Raw genomic sequence first — 23,463 nt, 5'->3', positions numbered from 1 at the left:
GTAGAAAAGATAAAAGATATAGATAAATCAATATAAAAATGATCAAAAAACCAATACAAAAATTGAACAAAATATGATCAGGCAGTTTACAGAAAAGAAGATACAGATGACTTTTAAACAATTAAAATGACTGGCCTCACTTGAGAAATACAAATTAAAATTACCCTGAGATAACATTTTTCACAAATCTTATTGGCAAAAGTAATAAATTTGACAATAGTCATCCATGTCGGAAGTGGGGGTGGCAGTGGCCTGGCATGGAGATTCCAAGCAGGATAAGGATGACTGCAAATCCAGGATGCTCAATGACCTCAAGCACAAGAAATATGGAGAAAATTATACCAAGGCACATCATAATCAAATTGCTTAAAACCAGTGATAAAAGGGAAAATCTTACTTAAAAGCAACTAGAGGGAAAAAATACACATTACATAAAAAGGACAAAAGATAAGTATGAGAGCAGGTTTCTCATTAGAGGCAGTGTAAGCCAGAAGACAACGGAGAAAAATCTTTAAAGTACTTTTTAAAAAAACTTTTGACCTAGAATTCTATACCAGTGAAAATATCTTTCAAAAACAAAGGTGAAATAAAAATCTTTTCCAGACAACCACAGTTGAATTAGAAATCAATAATAAAAAGATATATGGAAAATCCACCAAAGTTTTGGAAATTAAACCACACACTTCCATATAACTCACTGGACAAAGGGAAAATAACACTAGAAAATATTTTAAACTGAATGAAAAAGCACAACATATAAAAATTTGTGGATTGGATCTAAAGCTTTACTTAGCAGGAAATTTTTAGCACTTAATACCTATATTTGAAAAGAAGAAAGGTTTCAAATCAGTGATCTCAGATTCTGCCTTAAGAAGCCAGAAAAGGAAGAGCAAATGAAACCTAAAGTAAGCAAAAGAAAGGAAATAATAGAGATCAGAATAGAAATCAATGAAATAAACTATAGAAAAACAGACAAAATCAATGAGACAAAAAGCTGTTTCTTTGAAAAGATAAATAAAATTGAAATCTTTGTCCAGACTGATCAAGAAAAAATGAGAAGACAAAAATTACCAATATCAAGAATGGGAAAAGTGATGTCACAACAAATTCTAAAGGCATTAAAATGATAATAAGGGAATATTATGAATAACTTTATGCTAATAAATTAAACAACATAATGAAATAGACTAATTTCTTCATAGATGCAAACTACCAAAGTTCACTCAAAAATAAATAAGAATTAGCTAGGTATATACCCAAAAGAATTGAAAACATGGACTTAAACAGATTATTTGTACACCAATATTAATAGCAGCACTATTCACAGTAGCCAAAAGTTGGAAATAACTCAAGTATCTATCAACAGGTGAATGGATAAACAAAATGGAGTATATGCACACAACGGAATATTATTTAGCCATAAAAAGGAATGAAATTCTGATATATGCTACAACATGGATGAGCCTTGAAAACGTTATGCTAAGTGAAATAAACCAGACACAAAAAGACAAACATTGTATAAGTCCACTTATATGAGTTACCTAGAATAGCCACAGTGAAGAAATAGCAATAGGTGCTAAGCTAGTGGTTGAACATTTGATGAGGAACAGGATATTTACATAGTTTCAAAGTATCTCTCTACAAATTTGGGATGATGAGAAAGTTCTGGAAATAGTGGTGATGGTTGCACAACAATGTGAATGTCTTTAATGTCACTGAATTGTACCCTTAAATGGTTAAAATGGTAAATTTTATTATGCATATTTTACCACAGTAAAAAGAAAAGAGTAAATAGAATTGAATTTCAAAGAAATTGAATTGGTAGTTAAAAACCTTTGAAAGAAAAGAAAGAAAATCCAGGACTAAATGGTAAATTCTACCAAGCATTTAAGGAAAACATAACAATTCTGTATAAACTCTTGCAGAAAATTGAAGAGGAGGAAATATTTCCCAGCTCAGTCTATAAAATCAGTATTATCCTGACACCAAAATCAGACAAAAACTATTATAAAAAAGAAAACTCAGAATAATATCTCTCATGAGCATAGGTGCAAAAATTCTTAATAAAAATTTTAACAGATTGAATCCAATAATGTATAAAAAAGGATAATATATTGTAATAAGTAAGGTTTACCCCCAAGAATGCAAGGCTGGTTTAACATTCAAAAATCAATCACTGTATTGCACCATACTAATAGAGTAAAAAAGAATACCCATATGATCATCTCAGTAATATGGAAAAAGAACCTGATAAAATCCAACATTTATTCCTAATAAAAACAATTAAAACCCTCAACAAACTAGGAATAGAAGGGAACTTCTTCAACATGATAAAGGGCATCTATGATACAGCTACCCTTATACTTAATGGTAAAAGATTGAATGTTTTCTTCCTAACATCAAAAACAAGGCAAAGATGTTTACTTTCACCTCTTCTATTTCAATATCATACCGATGATTTTAGCCAGTACAATAAAACACTAAAAAGAAGTAAAAGATATCCAGATTAACAAGGAAGAAGTAAAACTGTCTTTATTTTCTAATGACATTGATTGTCTATGTAGAAAATCCTATGGAGTCTACAAAAAGCTATTAGAACTAATAATAGATTTAGCAATGTTTCAGGGTACAAGATCAATATACAAAAATCAATGGTATTTCAATATACCAGCAACAAACAATCAGAAACTGAAATTTTTAAAATTATCACTATAACATCAAGAAAACATGAACTACTTGAGAATAAACCTAGCAAAATATGTACAAGAAAATCATATACAATGAAAATCATAAAACATTGCTGAGAGAAATTAAAGAAGAGAAATTAAAGAAAACCTAAATAAATGGGACATACTGCACTCATGGATTGGAAGACAGTATTATTAAGATGTTGATTCTCTACAATTTGATATATAGATTCAGTGCTATCCAAATCAAAATCCTAACAGGCTTTTTTGAGTAGAAATCGATAATCTGGTTCTGAAATTCGTATGGAAATTCAGAGGACCTAGAGTAGCCAGAAACAACTTTGTGAAAGAAAAATAAAGTGGGACGACTAACACCACCTGATTTCAAGACTTATTATTAAAGCTGTAGTAATCAGCAAAGGGTTATTGGTGTAAAGATACACAAATAGATCAGTGAAAGAAAATAGAGTCCCAAAACAGATCCACATATATGTGGCCAATCTATTTCAATAAAGGGGCAAAGCCAATTCAGTTGAAGAAAATGAAGGTCTTTCAACAAGTGGTAAAACATATACAAAAATTAGCTCATGATGGATCAAGGACCTAAATGTAAAAGCTAAAACTATAAAACTTTTAGAAGAAAACACATCAACAGGTGAATGGATAAAAACTGTGATATAACCATACAGTAGAATACTACTCAGTAATGAAAAGGAACAATCTAGTGATACATACTACAACATGGATGAATCTCAAAATAATTATGCTGAGTGAAAGAAGCCAGACCAAAGAAAAAACAGTGCCTATTGTATTATTCCATTTATGTAAAATTCTAGAAATGCACACTATGGTGACAGAAAGATGATCAGCAGTTTCCTGAGAATGGGAGCTGGGGCAGGTTAGGATGGAAGGGAAGAAGGCATTACCAAGGGTCCCAAGGAAACTTTGGGGCAATGGATATGTCATCAGTAATGGGTCAAGTCACAATCATATATTACCTAACAGGAAGGAATAAGAATTCAGTATCACTTCTTTTATATTACACCAAAAATGCAAACCTCCATCTAATCATGAGGAAACGTTAGGCATACCCATATTGAAGGACATTCTACAAAATAACCAGTCTAATCTGCAAAGGTGTCAAGGTTATGAATGTCAAGGGAAGACTCAGGAATTTTTCCAAATTGTCAAAGACTAAAGAGACATGACAAACTAAACGTAACACATGATCTTGTATAAAATCTATATGTGTTTATACAAGATCACGTGTTGCATTTAGTTTGTCATGTCTCCTTTGGTGGTAGTAATACATCAATATAAATTTCCTGATTTTGATAGTTATGTGGCAGGTATGTAGAAGATGTCCTTGTTTGCCAGAAATAGACTGCAGAGTTCAGGAGTGATTGTGTATCAAATCAGTTACTTACTTTCAAATGGTTCAGGGGGAAGAAAATTATGATGCTTGTAGTATTCTTGAAACTTCTCTTTGAGTTTGAAATTATTTCAAAATAAAAGAAAACATTTTGATAAAACATTGTGTTTGCAAAGGTGTAGAGTGGGAGTATAGATTGGTAATACTTTGTGGAGGGCAATTTGGCATATCTATCAAAATTACAATGTACATGTCCTTTGACCCAGCAACTTCACTTCCAGGATTTTATCTTACAAATATATTTATACAAATGTGAAATGGTATTTGTACAAAGTTATTCACTCCAACCTTGTTTGCAACTGCAAAATACTTGAAACATTCTAAATAACCATCAATAGGAGACTGATTAAATATATTACTTTAGCTCCAAAATCTCTTAACATGGAATTCCCAAACCTGAAAAACTTTGAAAATCCAAAGTTTTTTCTAAGTTGACAGCAAAACCTGGCCTCAGCTGTTATGAGGCATTAGTTGCTTCTCAGCACTCTTACCAGTCACAGACATCTCTGCTATTCACTAATATTGTTTGCCTTTTTCGTTTAGATGGTTGTTATTTTGTCAGTTTGAGTTTAATTGCCCTGTAAAAAATGCCCAGAAAATTGAAGATACTCCTGTGGGTAAGAATAAGAAGCAAAGGAAGCATCTGTCATTAACAATAGCACAGAAAGTAGAGTTAGTGCAAAGTTTGATCAGGTATGCCTATGAGACATCTTACTAAAGAATAAGGTATGGGAATTAACACCACATATGACTTGAAATAATAGAAGGACAAAGAGTTGAAGTTTTACAGGGACAACAATGACCAGAACTAATGAAGAACAGAAATTGTTCAGAGGGCAAAAAATGAAGATATTGACACAACCATGATTGAATGGATTCAACAATGAAGCAATGTGAATATGCCACTGACTGGTTTGTTGTTCATGAAACAAGCTAGATTATGCCATGGAAGACTGAACCTTTATGGTGAGTATAGAATATCAGAAGATTGGCTGCATGGGACTTCCCTGGCTGTCCAGTGGCTAAGACTCCGCATTCCCAATGCAGGGGGGCCAGGTTCGATCCCTGGTCAGGGAACTAGATCCCACATGCAGCAACTAAAGATCCCGCATGCCGCAACAAACATCCCTCATGCCTCAGCTAAGACCCAGTGCAGCCAAATAAATAAATTTTTTTTTTTTTTTTAAAAAAAAAGGAGATTGGCTGCAGAAATTTCAGAAGCATCACGGTATAAAATATCCGGACAACTATGATGAAATAGCTTCTTTTCGTGAAGAAGATGAAAATTATATTGACAGTTTGTTAAGATAATTTTTATTGAAAACCTTAGTCTCAAACATGTATATACAGTGGATGAAACAGCTTTGTTCTGTTCTGTTTTCTTTAAAAAAAAAAAATTAACAATGATTGATGAGCAAACAAGAGGTTTTAAGGACTCTAAGCACAGGTTGAAAGTTCTGGGATGTGCCAATGCAGCAGACAGGTAAAGCTAGAAAAAGCCAACATCCACAATGGTTCAAAGTCGTTCAGGGAATTCCCTGGCAGTCCAGTGGTTAGGACTCCGTGCTTTCATTGCCATGGGCCCAGGTTCAATCCCTGGTCAGGGAACTAAGATCACACAAGCCATGTGACGCAGCCAAAAAAAAAAAATTGTTCACAATTTATTTGTTAGTATGTAAACAAAAAAGCATGGGTAATCGAAGAGATAATTTCTACCTGGCTTAATAATCTGTACCAATGGCATGAGCTTATTGCACACAAGCTGGAATGGAAGAAAACTATACTCATTCCTGGACCACTGTTCCACACACATGCCTCATGAACTTCTTGTGACCAAGAAATTTTACTCCCAGGGAAGAGCAAATATAAATATTTATTTGTTTTCATACTAGATACTTGCAGCAGGTAACTCCCAAGTCTTTCTAAGAGAGTTATTGTAGAAGCCTGTTCAGGTATACCTTAATTATGCCATTTACACAGTTGCTGATACTTAGAGAAGCCCCTACAATGAGAAGCCCATGCACTGCAACGAAGAGTAGCCCCCACTCGCCGCAACTAGAGAAAGCCTGTGCACGGCAATGAAGACCCGACACAGCCTAAATAAATAAATAAATAAATAAATAAAACATGACTTGGAGGGGCTTCCCTTGTGGCGCAATGTTTAGGAATCCACCTGCCAGTGCAGAGGACACGGGTTCAATCCCTGGTCCGGGAAGATAACCACATGCTGCAGAGCAACTAAGCCCACGCACTGCAACTACTGAAGCCCGTGCGTTCTAGGGCCCACATGCCACAACTACTGAGCCTGTGTGCTGCAACTACTGAAACCCATGCACCTAGAACCCACACTCCGCAACAAGAGAAGCCACTGCAAGGAGAAGCCTGCACACAGCAACAAAGAGTAGCCCCCGCTCGCTGCAACTAGAGAAAGCCCGTGTGCAGCAACAAAGACCCAATGCAGCCAAAAACAAAAACAAAAAAACAAACATGACTTGGAAGCTTGTTAGAAATGCAAATTCCCAGACCCAACTAACTCTAGACCTACTGAATCAAAATCTCTGTGGGTATAGCCCAAGAATCTTATGCTTTAAACAATTCTTCAGATGACATTTATGCCAACTAAGGTTGTAGAAGCACTGAGTTAGAACAAGCTGACATCAAAAAAATACTGAATATTATAAGTTATATACCTGTTGTTCATTCCTTGCAAGATAGAAAAATTGCTAAAATAGTGTTAACCCAAATAAGCATGAAGCTAGTAATGATGACAATGATGAGGTGTAACACAGATGAAAAATAATCTCCATAGACAGTATGGGGGAAATGTATGAGCAGTTAATTGGCCTTGAATAACATGCATTTATCAGTGAAAAAGGGATTATTGCTGCTTACTTAATTGGAAGAGACTGCTTATATAAAAATCTATGTTAATGAGACACATTATCCTAGAAGTACACCTTTTTTAAGGCCATCTATTGTAGTTGCTTCATCATTAAAGAATCTCTATCCTGACCCATCATTAAATATCCAACTCTAATCTTTTGTGACAATAATAGCAGTGCAGATGAAGCCTTTTGTCCAAGATCCTCAAGAAACCAAATGGAAGAAGTATTTATTGTATGTGTATGTACAGATACTTAGCTTGGTTTGAGGTTTTATTGAATGTTTTCCTTAGAAATAAAAGAGTACCAAGTATTCATGGTCTGTATCACACTATTTCATTCATCAGTTTGTTACTGTATCAAAAAACTACAATACTAATTTTGCTATTTATCCTACCTAGTGTGAATATTCATACTTTCACTGCACAAATAGGAATGTGTTTAATTATGGGATGCTGCCTCAGACCTCCTGTATTATATATAATATATGCACAAATTATCTGTATATAACTTAAAAAATAATGAATTCCAAATGCATTCCAAACCCAGGGGTTTTGAATAAGCAGTTGTGGACCTATAAGTACATAAATGGGATACTATGCAGCCATTTAAAAGAACAAGAATCTCTTTATGTACTGATGTGGAATAATATCCAAGATATACTGATACGTAGGGAAAAAATGACATGTAAATCTGTATATACTATGCTACCATTTGTGGATTTTTTTAAAGGAGAGGAAATAAAGTATTTCCTTGTTATGCATAGAATATCCTGGAAGGTAAAACAAAAACTATTGGTTGTGTACTGGGTTAAAACTGGATGAATGTGAGTCAGAGGTAAGGGGAAGAAAGAATTTTTCATTATTTACCTTTTGTATCTTTTCAACATTGAACCATGTGAATATTTCCAAAATTTTAAATTATAAATGTAAAAAGAAACATCTCAAATTGAAATGCAAAAATTAAAAAAGAATGGGGGTGGGGGAACCCAGAACAGAATATCTGAGAACTGTAAGACAATTACAAAAGATATATTTTGGGTTGGCCAAATAAGATGTTATGGAAAAAACCTGAATGAACTTTTTGACCAACCCAATAACATATGCAGTATATTCTGCAATACCCGAAGGAGAAGAAAGAAAAGAGCAGAGGAAATATTTGAAGTAATAATGGCTGAGAATTTTCCAAAATTAGTGACAGAAACCAGAACACAGATCCAGGAAGCTCAGAGAACACCAAGTAGGATGAATACCAAAAAATTTTCTCCTAGCCATGTCCTATTCAAACTGCAGAAAATCAAAAACCAGGAGAAAATCTCGAAAGAAGACAGAGAACAAGACAACCTTACCTATAGAGAAACAAGGATAAGAATTACATCAACTTGGGCTTCCCTGGTCACGCAGTGGTTGAGAATCTGCCTGCCAATGCAGGGGACACGGGTTCGAGCCCTGGTCTGGGAAGATCCCACATGTCGCAGAGCAACTGGGCCCGTGAGCCACAACTGCTGAGCCTGCGCGTCTGGAGCCTGTGCTCCACAACAAGAGAGGCCGCGACAGTGAGAGGCCCGCGCACCGCAATGAAGTGTGGGCCCCGCTTGCCGCAACTAGAGAAAGCCCTCGCACAGAAACGAAGACCCAACACAGCCAAAAATTAATTAATTAATTAATTTTTAAAAAAAAGAATTACATCAACTTCACTTTATAAACCATGCAAGCAAGAGGGAGTGAAGTGAAATATTTAAAATGTTGCAAGAAAAAACCAGCAACCTAGAATTCAGTATCCAAATAAATTAGCCTTCAAAAGTAAAGGAGAAATAAAGACTGTCTCAGACAAAGGCTGTAGACAATAAATTGCAAGAAATCCTTCACAGGGAAGAAAAATGATATAGAGCTGAAACTCAAATCTTTGTGAAGAAAGGAAGAGTGTTAGAGAAGGAATAAATAAAGGTAAAATAAATCCTTTGGGTTTTCTAAAAAATTCTTAATTGAACTAATAGATAACTGCCTGTTCAAAATAATAATAGCAATGTATTGGGTTACTATAGCTTAAAGATAAATGAAAGCAATGATGTTATAGACAGAGGGAAGAATTGGGAATACTATTATAAGGTACCTTATGAAGTGGTATAGTTATTTGAAAATGGACTTATATTAGTTGTAAATGTATACTGCCACTCTAGGGCAAACACTAAAGTAATTTTTTGAAGAAACAGAATCGTGAGAAGACAAAATTGAATTATGTAAAATGCTCAGTTTAAAACAGAGAAGGCAGAAAAGAGGAAAGTTTGTTGGTTTTTTTTAAAAGAAAGAAACAAGTGCAGTGAATAAAAAACGGTTACAAATATGGTAGATATTAATCCAAATATATCAATAATCATTTTAAATGTCTTTTAAATGGTCTAAATACACCAATTAAAAGACAGACTGGAGAACTTACATAGTAAAAATTATTTCTATTTTCTTGATTTATTGTAAGTTTCTTTGTGGTAACAATCCCTCTCAGCATATTTTAATGACATATACCTAGTGACTAATCAACAAACACTAGTCTATAATAGAAACAATGGTTGACCTACTGCATTTACATGGCTATCTGTAGGGATACTTATGAAGTATTTATCACCAATGCCACTTGCTAGCAATTACTCAATTTTCCATGTCAGCATAATTTTAATAAATTTTTTATCCCAAGAGAGAATGATTGCTTCCTCCCCCAAGAATTTACAGTAGAATTTTTTGCCTTCTTGTTTATGGGAAAAAAAATAAAAGGAAATTTTGAGATTAAAAAAAAAAAAAGACAGACTGGAAAAGAAAAAGTTAATTCCCTGGTGGTCCGGTGGTTAGGACTCCATGCTTCCACTGCAGGGGGACAGGTTTGATCCCTGGTTGGGGAACTAAGATCCTGCAAGCCACATGGCTCGGCCGGGCAGGAAAAAAAAACAGACAGACTGACAGTGGATTTAAAAAAAAAAAAAAAAAGACCCAACTATATGTTGTCTACAAGAAACCCAGTTTAAATATAAAGACACAGATAGAGTGAAAGTAAAGGGAAGGGATCGATGACCTAAATATAAGAGCTAAAGCCATAAATTTCATAAGAGAAAACATAGGAGTAAATCTTCATGACCTTGGATATGGCAGTAGAGTCTTAGATTATGATACCAAAAGCATGAGCAGCAAAAGAAAAGAGTAAATTGGACCTCATCAAAATTAAAAACTTTTGTTCATCAAAGGACATTATCAAGAAAGTGAAAAGACAACTTAAAGGATGGGAGAAAATATTTATAAATTGTATATCTATTTGGAAATAGATGGTGCTGGTATTTACACAATGAATGGTATTTCACAATGGTGAATATGATTAACACCACTCAATTGTACACTTTAAAACAGTTAAAATAGCAAGTTTTATTATATATATATATTTTTTGGTTTTTTTACCACAATTAATAGATAGGCAGTGTTAAAACAAGCAAATACACCCTAAGTACAAACACACACTGAACAGCACTGGGCTTCATTTATATCCTGTACCTTTAGGCAGATATTTAACTCTTCTGTGACTGAGTTTGTATGCTTTACCTTTCCATACATTTTGAACTAAAAACAGAGGCCAGGGCTTAAACAAATAAACCACACATATGAGGTGTTGTCAGCACTCTGGCCCCCACTTTCCATACCTTGGAGACTCACTATCAAACCAGCTGCACTGAAGGCAGGAAGAGTCTGGAAAAGATATTCTCTCAGGAAGGCATGCATACTAGTTGAGCCAGTTTGTTATTTTCATCTTAAAAACTGTTTCTTAACCACAGTCAGATTCCTTCAACAACAACTAAGTAAAGTATGGAGAAAGGTATACCATGTTAACACAAATCAAGAGAAAGCTGGAATGCCTATGTTAATCAAACAAAGCAGACTTCAGTACATGGGAAATTATTAGGGATAAAGAGGGGCATTACAGGGCTTCCCTGGTGGCGCAGTGGTTAAGGATCCACCTGCCAATGCAGGGGACATGGGTTCGAGCCCTGGTCCGGCAAGATCTCACATGCCGCGGAGCAGCTAAGCCTGTGTGCCACAACTACTGAGCCTGAACTCTAGAGTCTGCGAGCCTAGAACCCATGCTCCACAACGAGAGAAGCCACCGCAATGAGAAGCCCACACACCGCAATGAAGTGTAGCCCCCACTCACCGCAACTAGAGACAGCCCATGCACAGCAACAAAGACCCAACGCAGCCAAAAATTAATTGATTAATTAATTAATTTTTAAAAAGAGGGGCATTACATAGTGATAAAGGGGTCAGTTCTCCAAGAAATCATAATAATCCTTAATCTATATGCATTTAACAACAAAGCATCAAAATATGTGAGGCAAAAACCTGATAGAACTGCAAGGAGAAATGGAAAAATCCACTGAGAATTCACAATACCTCTATCAGTAATTGATAGATCAGGCAGGCAGAAAATCAGTAAGGTATACTTGAACTGAACAGCACCATCAATTAACTGGATCTAATTAACATTGGTAAAATACTTCCTCAAACAACAGTAGAATACACATTCTTTTCAAGCTCACATGTAACATTCACCAAGATAGACCACATTCTGGACCATAACATACACCTCAGTAAATTTAGAAGAACAGAAATCATACAAAGTATACTCTCAGGTCACAGTGGAATTAAACTAGAAATTAAGAACACAAGGATAACTGAAAAAAATCCCCCAAAATATGGAGTTTAAACAACACACTTCTAAGTAACACATGGATCAAAGATGACATCTTGAGAAATTTTTAAATATTTTGAACTAAATGAAAGTTAAAATACAACTAATCAGAAATGTAGGATGCAGTGAAAGCAGTGCTTGGAGGGAAATTTTATAGCGTTAAATGCAAACGTTAGAAAAGGAATATTTGCAACCAATAATCTATTACCTCACACCTGTTAGAATGGCTATTATCAAAAAGATAAGAGATGTGGAGTGTACTGTTGGTGGGAATGTAAATTGGTATAGCCACTCTGGAAAACAGTATAGAGGTTTCTCAAAAAATTAAAAAATAGAAATACCATGTATGGTCCAGCAATCCCACATCTGGGCATATATCCAAAGGAAATGAAATCACTATCTCAAAGAGATATCTGCACTCCCATGTTAATTGCATTGCAGCATTATTCACAATAGCCAAGATTTGGAAACAATGTGTCTGTTGACAGATGAATGGATAAAGAAAAAGTAGTATATATACAGACATGTACATACACACATACACACACAATGGAATATTATTCAAACATAAAAAGGAAATCCAGTCATTTGCAACTTTGAGGGCATTATGCTAAGTGAAATAAGTCAGAGAAAGACAAATGTATGATCTCACATATGTGAGAATCTAAAAAAAGCTGAACTATAGAAACAGTAGATTGGTGGTTGACAGGGGGTAGGGGGTGGGAGAAATGGGGTGATGTTGGTCAAAGGATACAAACATCCAGTTATATGAATAAGTTCCTGGGATCTAATATGGTGACTATAGTTAACATGGTGACTATAGTTAACTGTATTGTATACTTGAAATTTGCTAAAAGAGTAGATCTTAAATGTTCTGGCCTCAATGAAAAAAAAAGAAAAAGGTAACTGTGAGGTGATGAATATGTTAACTAACCTTATCGTGGTAATCATTTGCAATAAATATATCAAGTCACATTATACACCTTAAACTAACACAATATTATATGTCAATTATGTCTCAATAAAGGTGAGAGGGAATAAAATAAAATAAGCTTCCACCTTAGAAAACTAGAGAAAGAAGAGCAAAGCTGGCACACAAAAAAAAAAAAAAGATAATAAAAATTAGAGCAGAAATCAATGAAACTGAAAATAGGAAAACATGAGAAAATCAAAGAAAGCAAAAGCTGGTTCTTTCTAAAGATCAATAAAACTGATAAACCTCTAGCCAGGCTAGCCAAAAAACAAAAACAAACAAATAAAAAAAGACGACATAAATTACTAATATCTTAAATGAAAAGAGGGGCCATCATTATTGATCCATGGATGTTAAAAGGATAATGAAGGAATATTATGAAAAACCATATTCTCTAAAATTTGATATCTTAGATGATAAAACAGACCAATTCCTTGAAAAACACAATCTACCAAAACTCACACATGGAGAAATAAATAATAAATAAATAAATCTTGGCCTATATCTGTTAAAGAAATTGAATCGGTAATCTTCCAAACAGAAAGCACTTGGCCCAGATGATTTCACTGGTGAGTTCTATCAAATACTTGAAAAAAATGATACCAACTCTCTGCAGTCTCTTCCAGAAAATAGAAGCAGAGAGAACACTTCCTAACTCATCCTACGAGGCCAGCATTACCTAATACCAAAACCAGATAAAGACAGTACAAAAAAGGAGAACTACAGACTAATATCACTCATGGACATAAATGCAAAAAATCCTCAACAAAATATTAGCAAACTGAATCCAACAAAGTGTGAAAAGAATTATACACCATGACCAAGTGGGATTTATTCCAGGAATGCAAGGCTGATTCAGCACTTGAAAATCAATTAATGTAATCCATCACATCCACAGGCTAAAGAAGAAAGATCATAGATTATACTAATAGACACAGGAAAAAAACATTAACAAAGGCCAGCACCTATTCATGATTTAAAAAAAAAAAAAACCTCTCAGCAAATTAGGAATAGAGGAGAACTGATTCAACTTTATAAAGAACATCTAAAAAGAACCTCCAGCTACCATCATATTTAATGGAGAGAACATAGATGCTTTCCCCTGAAGATCAGAAATAGGACAAGAATGTCACCTCTCACCACTCTCATTCAACATTATACGGGAAGTCCTAGCTAATGCTAAAGACAAGAAAGGAACGAAAAGGTATATAGGTTGGAAAGGAAGAAATAAAACTGTCTTTGTTTGCAGATGACTTGATTGTCTATGTTAAATCCCAAAGAATCAAGAACAAACTGGAACTAATGACTGATTATGGTAAGGTTGCAGGATACAAGGGTAATATACAAAAGTCAATTGCTTTCCTATATACCAGCAATGAACAGTTGGAATTTTAAGTTAAAAACCACAATACCATTTACATTAGGACCCCTCAAAAAAGTACTAAGAAAAATCTAACAGAATATGTACAAGATCTATATGAGGAAAATGATAAAACTTTGAGGAAAGAAATCAAAGAAGATCTAAATGAATAGATATTCCATGTCCATAAATAGGAAGACTCAATACTGTTATTATGTCAGTGCTTCCTAACTTGATCTATAAATTCAGTAGTACAGTCTCAACCAAAATCCTAGCATTTTATTTTGTGGATATCGACAAACTCTCTTTATATGGGAAAGCAAAAAACCTAGAATAGCCAATACAATATTGAAGAACAAAGTTGGAGAACTAACACCATCTGACTTCAAGACAATATAAAGCTACAGTAATCAAATAGTGTGGTATTGGCAAAAGAATAGACAAATAGTTCAATGGAACAGAATATAGAGCTCAGAAATAGACCCACACAAATATAGTCAACTGATCTTTGACAGAGGAGAAAAGGACAGTCTTTTCAACAAATGGTACTGGAAGAACTGTACATCCACATTTTAAAAAATGAATATAGACACTGACCTTACACCTTTCACAAAAATTAATTCAAAATGTATCAGACATAAAGGTAAAGCACAAAATTATAAAACTTCTAGAAGATAACACAGGAGAAAATCTAGGTGACCTTGGGTTTGGCAATAATTTTTTTTTTGGCCACGCCGTGCAGCTTGTGGGATCTTAGTTCCAGGACCAGGGATCGAACCTGGGCCCCCTGCAGTGGAAGCGTGGAGTCCTAACCACTGGACCGCCAGGGAATTCCCAGCAATAAATTTTTAGATACAACACCAAAATTACAATCCATGAAAGAAAACATTGATAAGTAGGACGTCATTAAAGTTTAAAACTTATGTGAAAAACACTGAAAAGACAAGCCACAGACTGGGAGAAAATATTTGTAAAACAATATCTGATAAAGGACTTATATCCAAAATATACAAATAACTCTTAAAACTAAACAATAAGGAAAACAAACAACTGAATTTTAAAATGCACTGAAGACCTGAACTGATGCCTTACCAAACAAGATATATAGATGGCAAACAAGCATATAAAAAGATATTCAGCATGATATGTCATTTGGGGAATGCAAATTAAAACAAAAGCTAGATACCACTACATACCTATTAGAATGGCTAAAATCCAAAACACTGACAACACCAAACACTAGTGGGGATGTGGAGCAGCAGGGACACTCATTCATTCCTGGTGGGAATGCAAAAGGTCCAGCCACTTTGGAAGACAGTTTGGCAGTATTTTTACAAAGCTGCACATAGTCTAACCGTATGATCCAGCAATCATGTTCCTAAGTATTTACCCAAATGAGTTGGAAACTTATGTCCACACAAAAACCAGCACACAAATGTTTATAGCAGCTTTATTTGTAATTGCCAAAAACTGGAAGCAACCAAGATGCCCTGCAGTAGGTGAATGGATAAACAAACGGAGGTAGATCCATACAATGGGATATTATTTACCAATAAAAAGAAATGAGCTACCCTTCAATAAATGGTACTGGGAAAACTGGAGAGCTACATGTAAAAGAATGAAATTAGAACATTCTCTAACCCTATATACAAAAATAAACTCAAAATGAATCAAAGACCTAAATGTAAGACCAGAAACCATAAAACTCCTTGAAGAAAACACTCTGACATAAATTGTAGCAATGTTTTTTTGGATCTGTATCCTAAAGGAAAGGAAATAAAAGCAAAAATAAACAAATGGGACCTAATTAAACTTAACGCTTTTTGCACAGCAAAAGAAACCATCAACAAAATGAAAAGACAACCTACTGAATGGGAGAAAATATTTGCAAATAATATGACCAATAAGGGGTTAAATCCAAAATATATAAACAGCTCATAAAACCTAACATCAAAAAAAAAAAACAACCTGATTAAAAGATGGGCAGAAGACCTGAATAGACATTTTTCCAAATGTCTATTTGGAATGCTCAACAGGCACATAAAAAGATGCTCAATATCATTAATCATCAGAGAAATGCAAATTAAAACCACAATGAGATAATCACCTCACACTTGTAAGAATGGCTGTCCTCAAAAAGAACACAAATAGGGCTTCCCTGGTGGCGCAGTGGTTGAGAATCTGCCTGCCAATGAAGGTGACACGGGTTCAAGCCCTGGTCCGGGAAGATCCCACATGCTGCAGAGCGGCTGGGCCCGTGAGCCACAACTACTGAGCCTGCGCGTCTGGAGCCTGTGCTCTGCAATGGGAGAGGCCACGACAGTGAGAGGCCCACGCACCACGATGAAGAGTGGCCCCCACTCGCCGCAACTGGAGAAAGCCCTCGCACAGAAACGAAGACCCAACACAGCCAAAAATAAATAAATTAATTAATTTAAAAAAAAAAAAGAACACAAATAACAAAGGTCGGTGAGGATGTGGAAAAAAGGGAACCCTTGTACACTGTTGCTGGAAATGTAAATTGGTGCAGCCACTGTGGAAAATGATATGGAGGGTTCTCAGAAAACTAAAAATAGAAATACGATATGACCCAGCAATTCCACTCCTGGGTATATATCCAAAAAATATTAAAACACTAATTCAAAAAGATACATGTACCCCAGTGTTCATAGCAGCATCATTTACAATAGCCAAGAAATGGAAGCACCCTAAGTGTCCATCAACAGATGAATGGATAAAGAAGAGATGGTACACCACCTAGAGGGGTGGGATAGGGAGGGTGGGAGGGAGACGCAAGAGGGAGGGGATATGGGGATATATGTATATGTATAGCTGATTCACTTTGTTATACAGCTGAAACTAACACAACAATGTAAAGCAATTATACTCCAATAAAGATGTTTAAAAAAAAAGGAAGAGATGGTATACATAGATACACAATGGAATACTGCTCAGCCATAAAAAAGAACAAAATTTTGCCATTTGCAACAACATGGATGGACTTGGAGGGTGTTCTGCTAAGTAAATTAAGTCAGACAGAGAAAGACAAATATTGTATGATAGCACTTTTATGTGAAATCTAAAAAAATACAACAAACTAGTGAATATAACAGAAAAGAAACAGACTCACAGATGTAGAGACCAAACTTGTGGGGAATTCCCTGGTGGTCCAGTGGTTAGGACTCCGTGCTCTCACTGACAAGGGCCCGGGTTCAATCCCTGGTCAGGGGACTAAGATCCCACGAGCCACGCAGTGTGGCCAAAAAAAACACAAAGTCTATTAAATGTTTTAATTGTTTTTAAAGATGATAGAAGAAAAAAAGGTAGTCTCTCAATCCTGACACCCAAAGATAACTACTACTACTAAGACAGTGTTATAATAAATATTCCCAGATATTTCCTGTTCATATATGTGTGCACACACGTGCTGTACACACACAGACTGCTACTTATCTTTTTTATATAAAAGTAGAATCATAGAATATTAACTATACACAAATTTTTTATAATTCCCCCAACAACCTTAAAAGGTTATTGTTTCCATTACTTCCATGAAGTAACTGATCTGGTAAATGGCTGAACTAGGTTCACTTCCCAATGTATTTTACTCCAAAGTTTGTATACTCTTACCACTGCACCTCTTGGTAAAACGTAAGACCTACTTTTTGTTCTATCTTTACTTCACATTTTACCCCCTCAGAAGATACACCAATCTTTCATATACCCTACTGCCATTATACAGTGACCTTCACGTCATATGGTACACAGGGCATTCCTGCAATGTATTCCTTGACTCTGTGCACTCATACTTGCCTACTGGATAGGAAGTGGTGGCCCAGCTCCTTTTTGCTCCAGGGAGCTGTACTGAGGAACAAACTATGGGACTGGCATACTTTTTTGGCAATAATGTGGCTTCCTTCTCCTGTATAAGTAGCTCTCAAAATTCAGGTGTTCGAGAAGATGACTTCTGGGACCTAAAGATCCTGAGGGAAAAGAGGGTGAGGGGTAGAGGCAGATGAAAAGGTGGAGAGAGGTGAATTCATGTGGGTGCCTGGGGAAGGAAGGAGCCTCCAGTGGGTTCAGTGGAGACAGAGCTTGACCACCCAGAAGAGATGGTGGCCTTCAGAAGCACTCAGTGCATTGATAGCCGCCAGTTCAACCAGTACCTGTTGTGATCAGCTGACTGTTCAGGGAAGCTTTAAAGAAGACCTTGTCCCTGCCCCTTCTCTCGGCACCTGTAGGAGACACTCTGAGGCTCCGCACAATCCTGGAAGCAATACAGAAGCACATCCATTCTTCCTCCCTCATCTTCAAACTGGCCCAAGATGCATTCAAGATTGCTACACCCACGGACAGTAGTACAGACAGCACCCTGCTCAACGTGGCCCTGGAGCTGGGGTTACAGGTATGGAGGACAAGCGGGCCATCCCCACTTTAGACTTCTGGCCTAGTGACAACTGGTAGAAGATAAGATCCCACGGGGACTGGAGTGGGCATGGGCCAGGACTGGTTCTTTCTCTGTCCCCAGGACACAGCTTCTAGGCTAGACACAAGGTAAGGACTCAACATTGGCCTCTGTTTTGAAGTTCAGGCCAGTTAAGCAGCGTAGCCTTAGGCTCCACAGGGTCCCCTTCTTCTCCTTACCCCACCCCCCTTCCTCCAAGTCAAGCAAGGTGTGGTAATAAGGGCTTTATTCATTACAGGTTATCAGAGGAGTGTTCTATCTGATTGGTAGCAGGAATGGGGCAGAAATTAAACAAACCCATCTGTAGTTATCAGGGGAGAGATGGCTGTTTAAGGCACCAATAAATACTTGTTGCATAAATGAATGGCAAGGGGGAGTGGGGAGGGGGAGGCTATAGCAGTTATGCTTAGCCAACTGGGAAGGCTGCTTTTTTGCCCAGGTGATGAGGATGACCTTATCAACCCTTAACTGGAGGCGCCGGGAGATGGTGCGGTGGTTGGTGACATGTGCTACAGAAGTGGGTAAGTATCCCAGCTCCCTGTACCCCCAGGGGAAAGGATTCCTAGGCCCTACTCATGGGACAGGACGACGAATCTTTAGAGCGCTCATATTCCTATTACTGATGGCTAGGAAAGGATGAGGCTGCTGGTAGGAGAAGATGGCCTCTGTTCAGCCTGACCAAACTCTGCCCTCACTGCTTGGACCATACCCTGATGTCAGCAGCACTTTGACCCTCTGATCAGAGACATTCTGAGAGAGTGAATTTTCAGCCACAAGTACTCAAGTGCAGCCTTGGGAGGTAGTTGGCCCAGTGGTTTGGTCCCAGTCCCTGTCCATGATTCTGAGAAACCCCAAACAATTTGGAGGCTCGGGACCCCATCTAGAGCCCAAAGCCCCAGCACAAGACTCTACCCTGAGAGGCCCCACTTCAGCTAGAACCCCCAGGCAGATCTGCGACTCCTGCCTTGGGGCAGGCAAGCCACAGGCTCTGTTGCTCCATCCTTGTGAGGGGCTTAGAGCACCTGCAGAAACCTTCAACACTCTCACCTGGGGAAGGAAGGGATGGGAAGAGACCCCAAACAGGGTCTGGGCATCTGGGATGGTCCCCTTGCCCTGGTTGCCTCAGATCATCTCAAGGCTGCTGAGAAGGAGGGAGAACTCGTCTCTGCAGGCCAAGTTCTGACCCCAAATGGTAGTCTGGGCAGACCTGGATCAGGACCCGGATGGCCACAGCTGAGCTCAGGCTCTCCCTGACAGGTGTGCAGGCCCTGGTGAGCATCCTGCAGAGCTGGTACACACTCTTCACCCCCACCGAGGCTACCAGCATTGTGGCTGCCACAGCCGTATCCCACACCACTATCCTGCGCCTCAGTCTTGACTATCCACAGCGGGAGGAGCTGGCTAGCTGTGCTCGCACGCTGGCCCTGCAGTGCGCTATGAAGGATCCACAGAGCTGCGCCCTATCGGCCCTTACACTTTGTGAGAAGGACCACATCGCCTTTGAAGCAGCCTACCAGATTGCCATCGATGCTGCTGCCGGCGGCATGACTCACTCACAGCTGTTCACCATCGCCCGCTACATGGAGCTCCGTGGCTACCCGCTACGTGCCTTCAAGCTGGCCTCACTGGCCATGAGCCATCTCAACCTGGCCTACAACCAGGACACCCACCCGGCCATCAACGATGTGCTCTGGGCGTGTGCCCTCAGCCACTCCCTGGGCAAGAATGAGCTGGCGGCCCTGATTCCCCTGGTGGTGAAGAGCGTGCACTGTGCCACAGTGCTTTCAGACATCCTACGGCGCTGCACGGTCACTGCACCTGGCCTGGCTGGCATCCCAGGCCGCCGCAGCTCGGGAAAGCTTATGTCCACCGACAAAGCTCCCCTGCGCCAGCTGCTGGATGCCACCATCAATGCCTATATCAACACCACACACTCGCGCCTGACACACATCAGCCCTCGCCACTACGGAGAGTTCATTGAGTTTCTGAGCAAGGCCCGGGAGACCTTCCTGCTGCCGCAGGATGGCCACCTGCAGTTTGCCCAGTTCATCGACAACCTCAAACAAATCTACAAAGGCAAGAAGAAGCTGATGCTGCTGGTGCGAGAGCGCTTTGGCTGAGAGAGCAGATGGCTCGCTGCTGGGGCATCCTGCGCTCCCAGGTACCATCCGGTCAGGCCAAGGACACAAACATTTGTCCACCCTGAGAGGACTCTGAGCACCTGTGGCTGAAGCCAGAGGACCACAGGGCTAAGCATGGGGAGAGTCCAACTCTAGCCAACATGCCTTGTCAAGGTTCTCGCAACAGCCCACTGTTCCTGGAGGAGCTGGGCCCTGCAGACCAATCAGAAACCCCACACATGCCACCTCACGCCCCGCTATCCTGCGTGTCCTGGGCGTTGGCCCTCTCTCCTTGGCAAACACAGAACACTGTTCCGTCTCAGGGATTGCTTAACCAGAGAAACAGAAGCATTTATGGTACTGTAAATACTATAGTATATGTGTTGCCAATTACATTGTAAAATTGTAACTATTTATAATTCTGGTTCTAATTTGATGGGTAGCTGTGGGTGGGAAGATAGGCTTGTTTTCTGAGGAGATTCACAACCATTTCTCAGGTTTCCCTTGCAGAGTATATGCTATTGGCAGTGGAAGAGTGGGGGTGGCAGAGAGAAAAATGGCCATTAGAGTAAACCCCAAGTCTAGTCTATGCAGAAACCCCGGCCTGCAGATAGGCATTGACAGCCCGGTGGTGGGTGAGGGGCAGGGCCCCGTCTTGACTTAGACTTTCACCTCACGAAGCCATGAGGACACAGAAGCTCTTGCTCCTGCCTCACACAGCCTCTCTCTCTGGGGGCCTGCCGAGCTCCTGAGAAACAAGGGCGGGGAGAAGGTGAAGGTCTGGGAGGCCACTGGGCTCATAATGTTCATCTACTCTGGTCACCTTTGTGTTAGAGAGCATCTGGTTTCATCTCTCATTATACTTGTGTGTGTGTGGATCTGAATGGCTACGTACATGCATCTGTGCGCATAGATATATCTGTGCATGCCTGTATGTGCACATGTATATTTATGTGTATCTGTGTCAGGTCTGTGTCTGTGTGAAGACATGTCTGTGTACTGGATGGTGGGTTTCTGTGTGAGGGTATACACATTTGTGAACATATAAAAATACATATCTGTGTGTGTGTGTGTGTGTGTTGATGTTTGTCGATGCATGTGTAGTGTTCGTGTATCTGGGCACACGTAAGTGCATGTGTATAAACATGTCCATGTCTGTGTGTAACTGTGTATATTTCCACATGTAGCTTTGTCTGTGAATTCATGTTTGAGGATCTGCATGAATGTGTCCCTTCTCTTTTTGCCAGATCTCTCATCCCCATTTCTCTTATTCTCTCACCAGCTAAACATGTTCCACATCTCTGTGCCTCCTTTATTCACCATTGTCTCACCAAACAAGCTTCTAAGCACTAGTCTCCCTCTGCCCTGAGTGGCTCCTTCAGCGCCACATTTCTCTTCTTACCCTGTACTTGCTTTCTTCCCCTGCCTTTCTACCTCAAGCTTCTTCTGCCTGCTTCTGTCACAGTCCCATTGGTCATTGGTTTGGAGGCTGTGGCTGGAATGCATTTGGCCTTTTCCTTTCTGACTAGTTTCTAGCTCTAGTGGGCAACCCCTGTCTTAGCCCTGGCTGACCTCCACAGTGTATCGTGTTCCTGCTACCCTCCTGACCCCTCTGCTCAGCCTGGAATTGTAATAGGAGGTAGCACAGGCATTCAGAAGTGTCATTTAGATGCCAGTGTCTTGGTGGTTACTGTTTCATGTTTTAGTTCCCGAGTAGGGGGTGGGGTGTGACAGGGAAGGGGTGGTATAGTTAGAGTGTGAACTAAGGACCTCTTTGTCTGCTTTACTTTCCTGTCTTTGACAAACTGTTTGTGTCACTTTTTTTTTTTCTCCACACTAACCAGTAAGTTGCATTTGCTGTTTGTGACTACCAAAGTCTCACCGTCCAGCTACGGGCCCAACAACCTCTCAGCCCAATAGGTTGGTTTAAAAAAAAAAAAAAGACGACGCCACTCCCATTTCTGTATCACAATTGCCGTTTTTTAGCAAGTGTGTGAACTCACAGTGCTTTTCTATGAATAAATCATGGATCACAGAAAAGATCATTTTTCTAAAATCAGAAATTGTGTTCTTTCAATAAATGGGGCCCTTCTCTCTCTTCTCCATCACCCTGGCTGGGACAGGGAGCTGGTTAGGCTATATAGCACAGTGGGTTCCTAATGGTCTAAGATGTGGAATGACAAATGAAAAATTTCCAACTGCACCACACCGCTCTCCAGAGCTCACAGGCCCGTCAGAGCCTGATCCCAGGAAGTAGGTACCACCGTGAAGAGCAGAAACAGCAGGATACTGAGAAAATTAGAGGGTATGCGCAGAAAAGAATGCAGAGCAACCCTGAGTGCCATGGGGCCTACTGGCTTCAGAAGCCTTCTTGCCTCAGTGATGCAAGTCTAAGGCTCTAATCCTAATCAACTTAACCGAGTCTTTATGTCTTCCCAAGTTTTGGTGTCAAAGCTGAAGGCCTCTCAGCTTCTCCCTGCTCACCTAGACTCCATCTTCCTCAACAGGCCTTTCTGAAGTATTCTAGCCATTTCTGTGTCCCACTCTGATCTATACACCCTTCCCTCCCCAGACACAAAGCCCTGTCAATTTGGCCTCATATGCTATAGGGACCCCATTTCCCTGCAAATGTCACAGCTCCAGCTCCTAGGAAGATCTGCATAGCCCCATGTAGCTCTGGGGCTTGGAGATCTGAGAGCAAGATGGTGGTAAAGGTCCTGACATTAAGTCCTACATACATATTCACTGATACCCGAGCTCCCATGACTTGTGGGAGAGGATGCAGAAAGAGGCCCAGGGAAGGAAGAGGCTCAGAAGGA

At 39.0% G+C, this 23,463-nt stretch overlaps 1 protein-coding gene across 1 annotated transcript in view; it reads left to right on the top strand.

Annotated features, from left to right (window-relative positions):
* The window catches only part of ZSWIM5 (zinc finger SWIM-type containing 5), a 255,235-nt gene extending 232,582 nt beyond the window's left edge, over positions 1–22,653 (top strand). The window contains exons 12-14 of the mRNA XM_036833321.1: positions 18,301–18,464; positions 18,964–19,045; positions 19,782–22,653. Of these exons, the coding sequence (XP_036689216.1) occupies positions 18,301–18,464; positions 18,964–19,045; positions 19,782–20,644 (1,109 nt within the window). The 3' untranslated portion in view covers positions 20,645–22,653. The remainder of the gene's footprint in view (positions 1–18,300; positions 18,465–18,963; positions 19,046–19,781) is intronic.
* The last annotated feature ends 810 nt before the right edge of the window (positions 22,654–23,463 follow it).

The sequence above is a fragment of the Balaenoptera musculus genome, chromosome 1 (genome assembly GCF_009873245.2).
Source record: "Balaenoptera musculus isolate JJ_BM4_2016_0621 chromosome 1, mBalMus1.pri.v3, whole genome shotgun sequence".
Taxonomy (NCBI): domain Eukaryota; kingdom Metazoa; phylum Chordata; class Mammalia; order Artiodactyla; family Balaenopteridae; genus Balaenoptera; species Balaenoptera musculus.
Note: the sequence above shows the minus strand (reverse complement) of the source record. Positions and strands in the feature narration are given on the sequence as shown.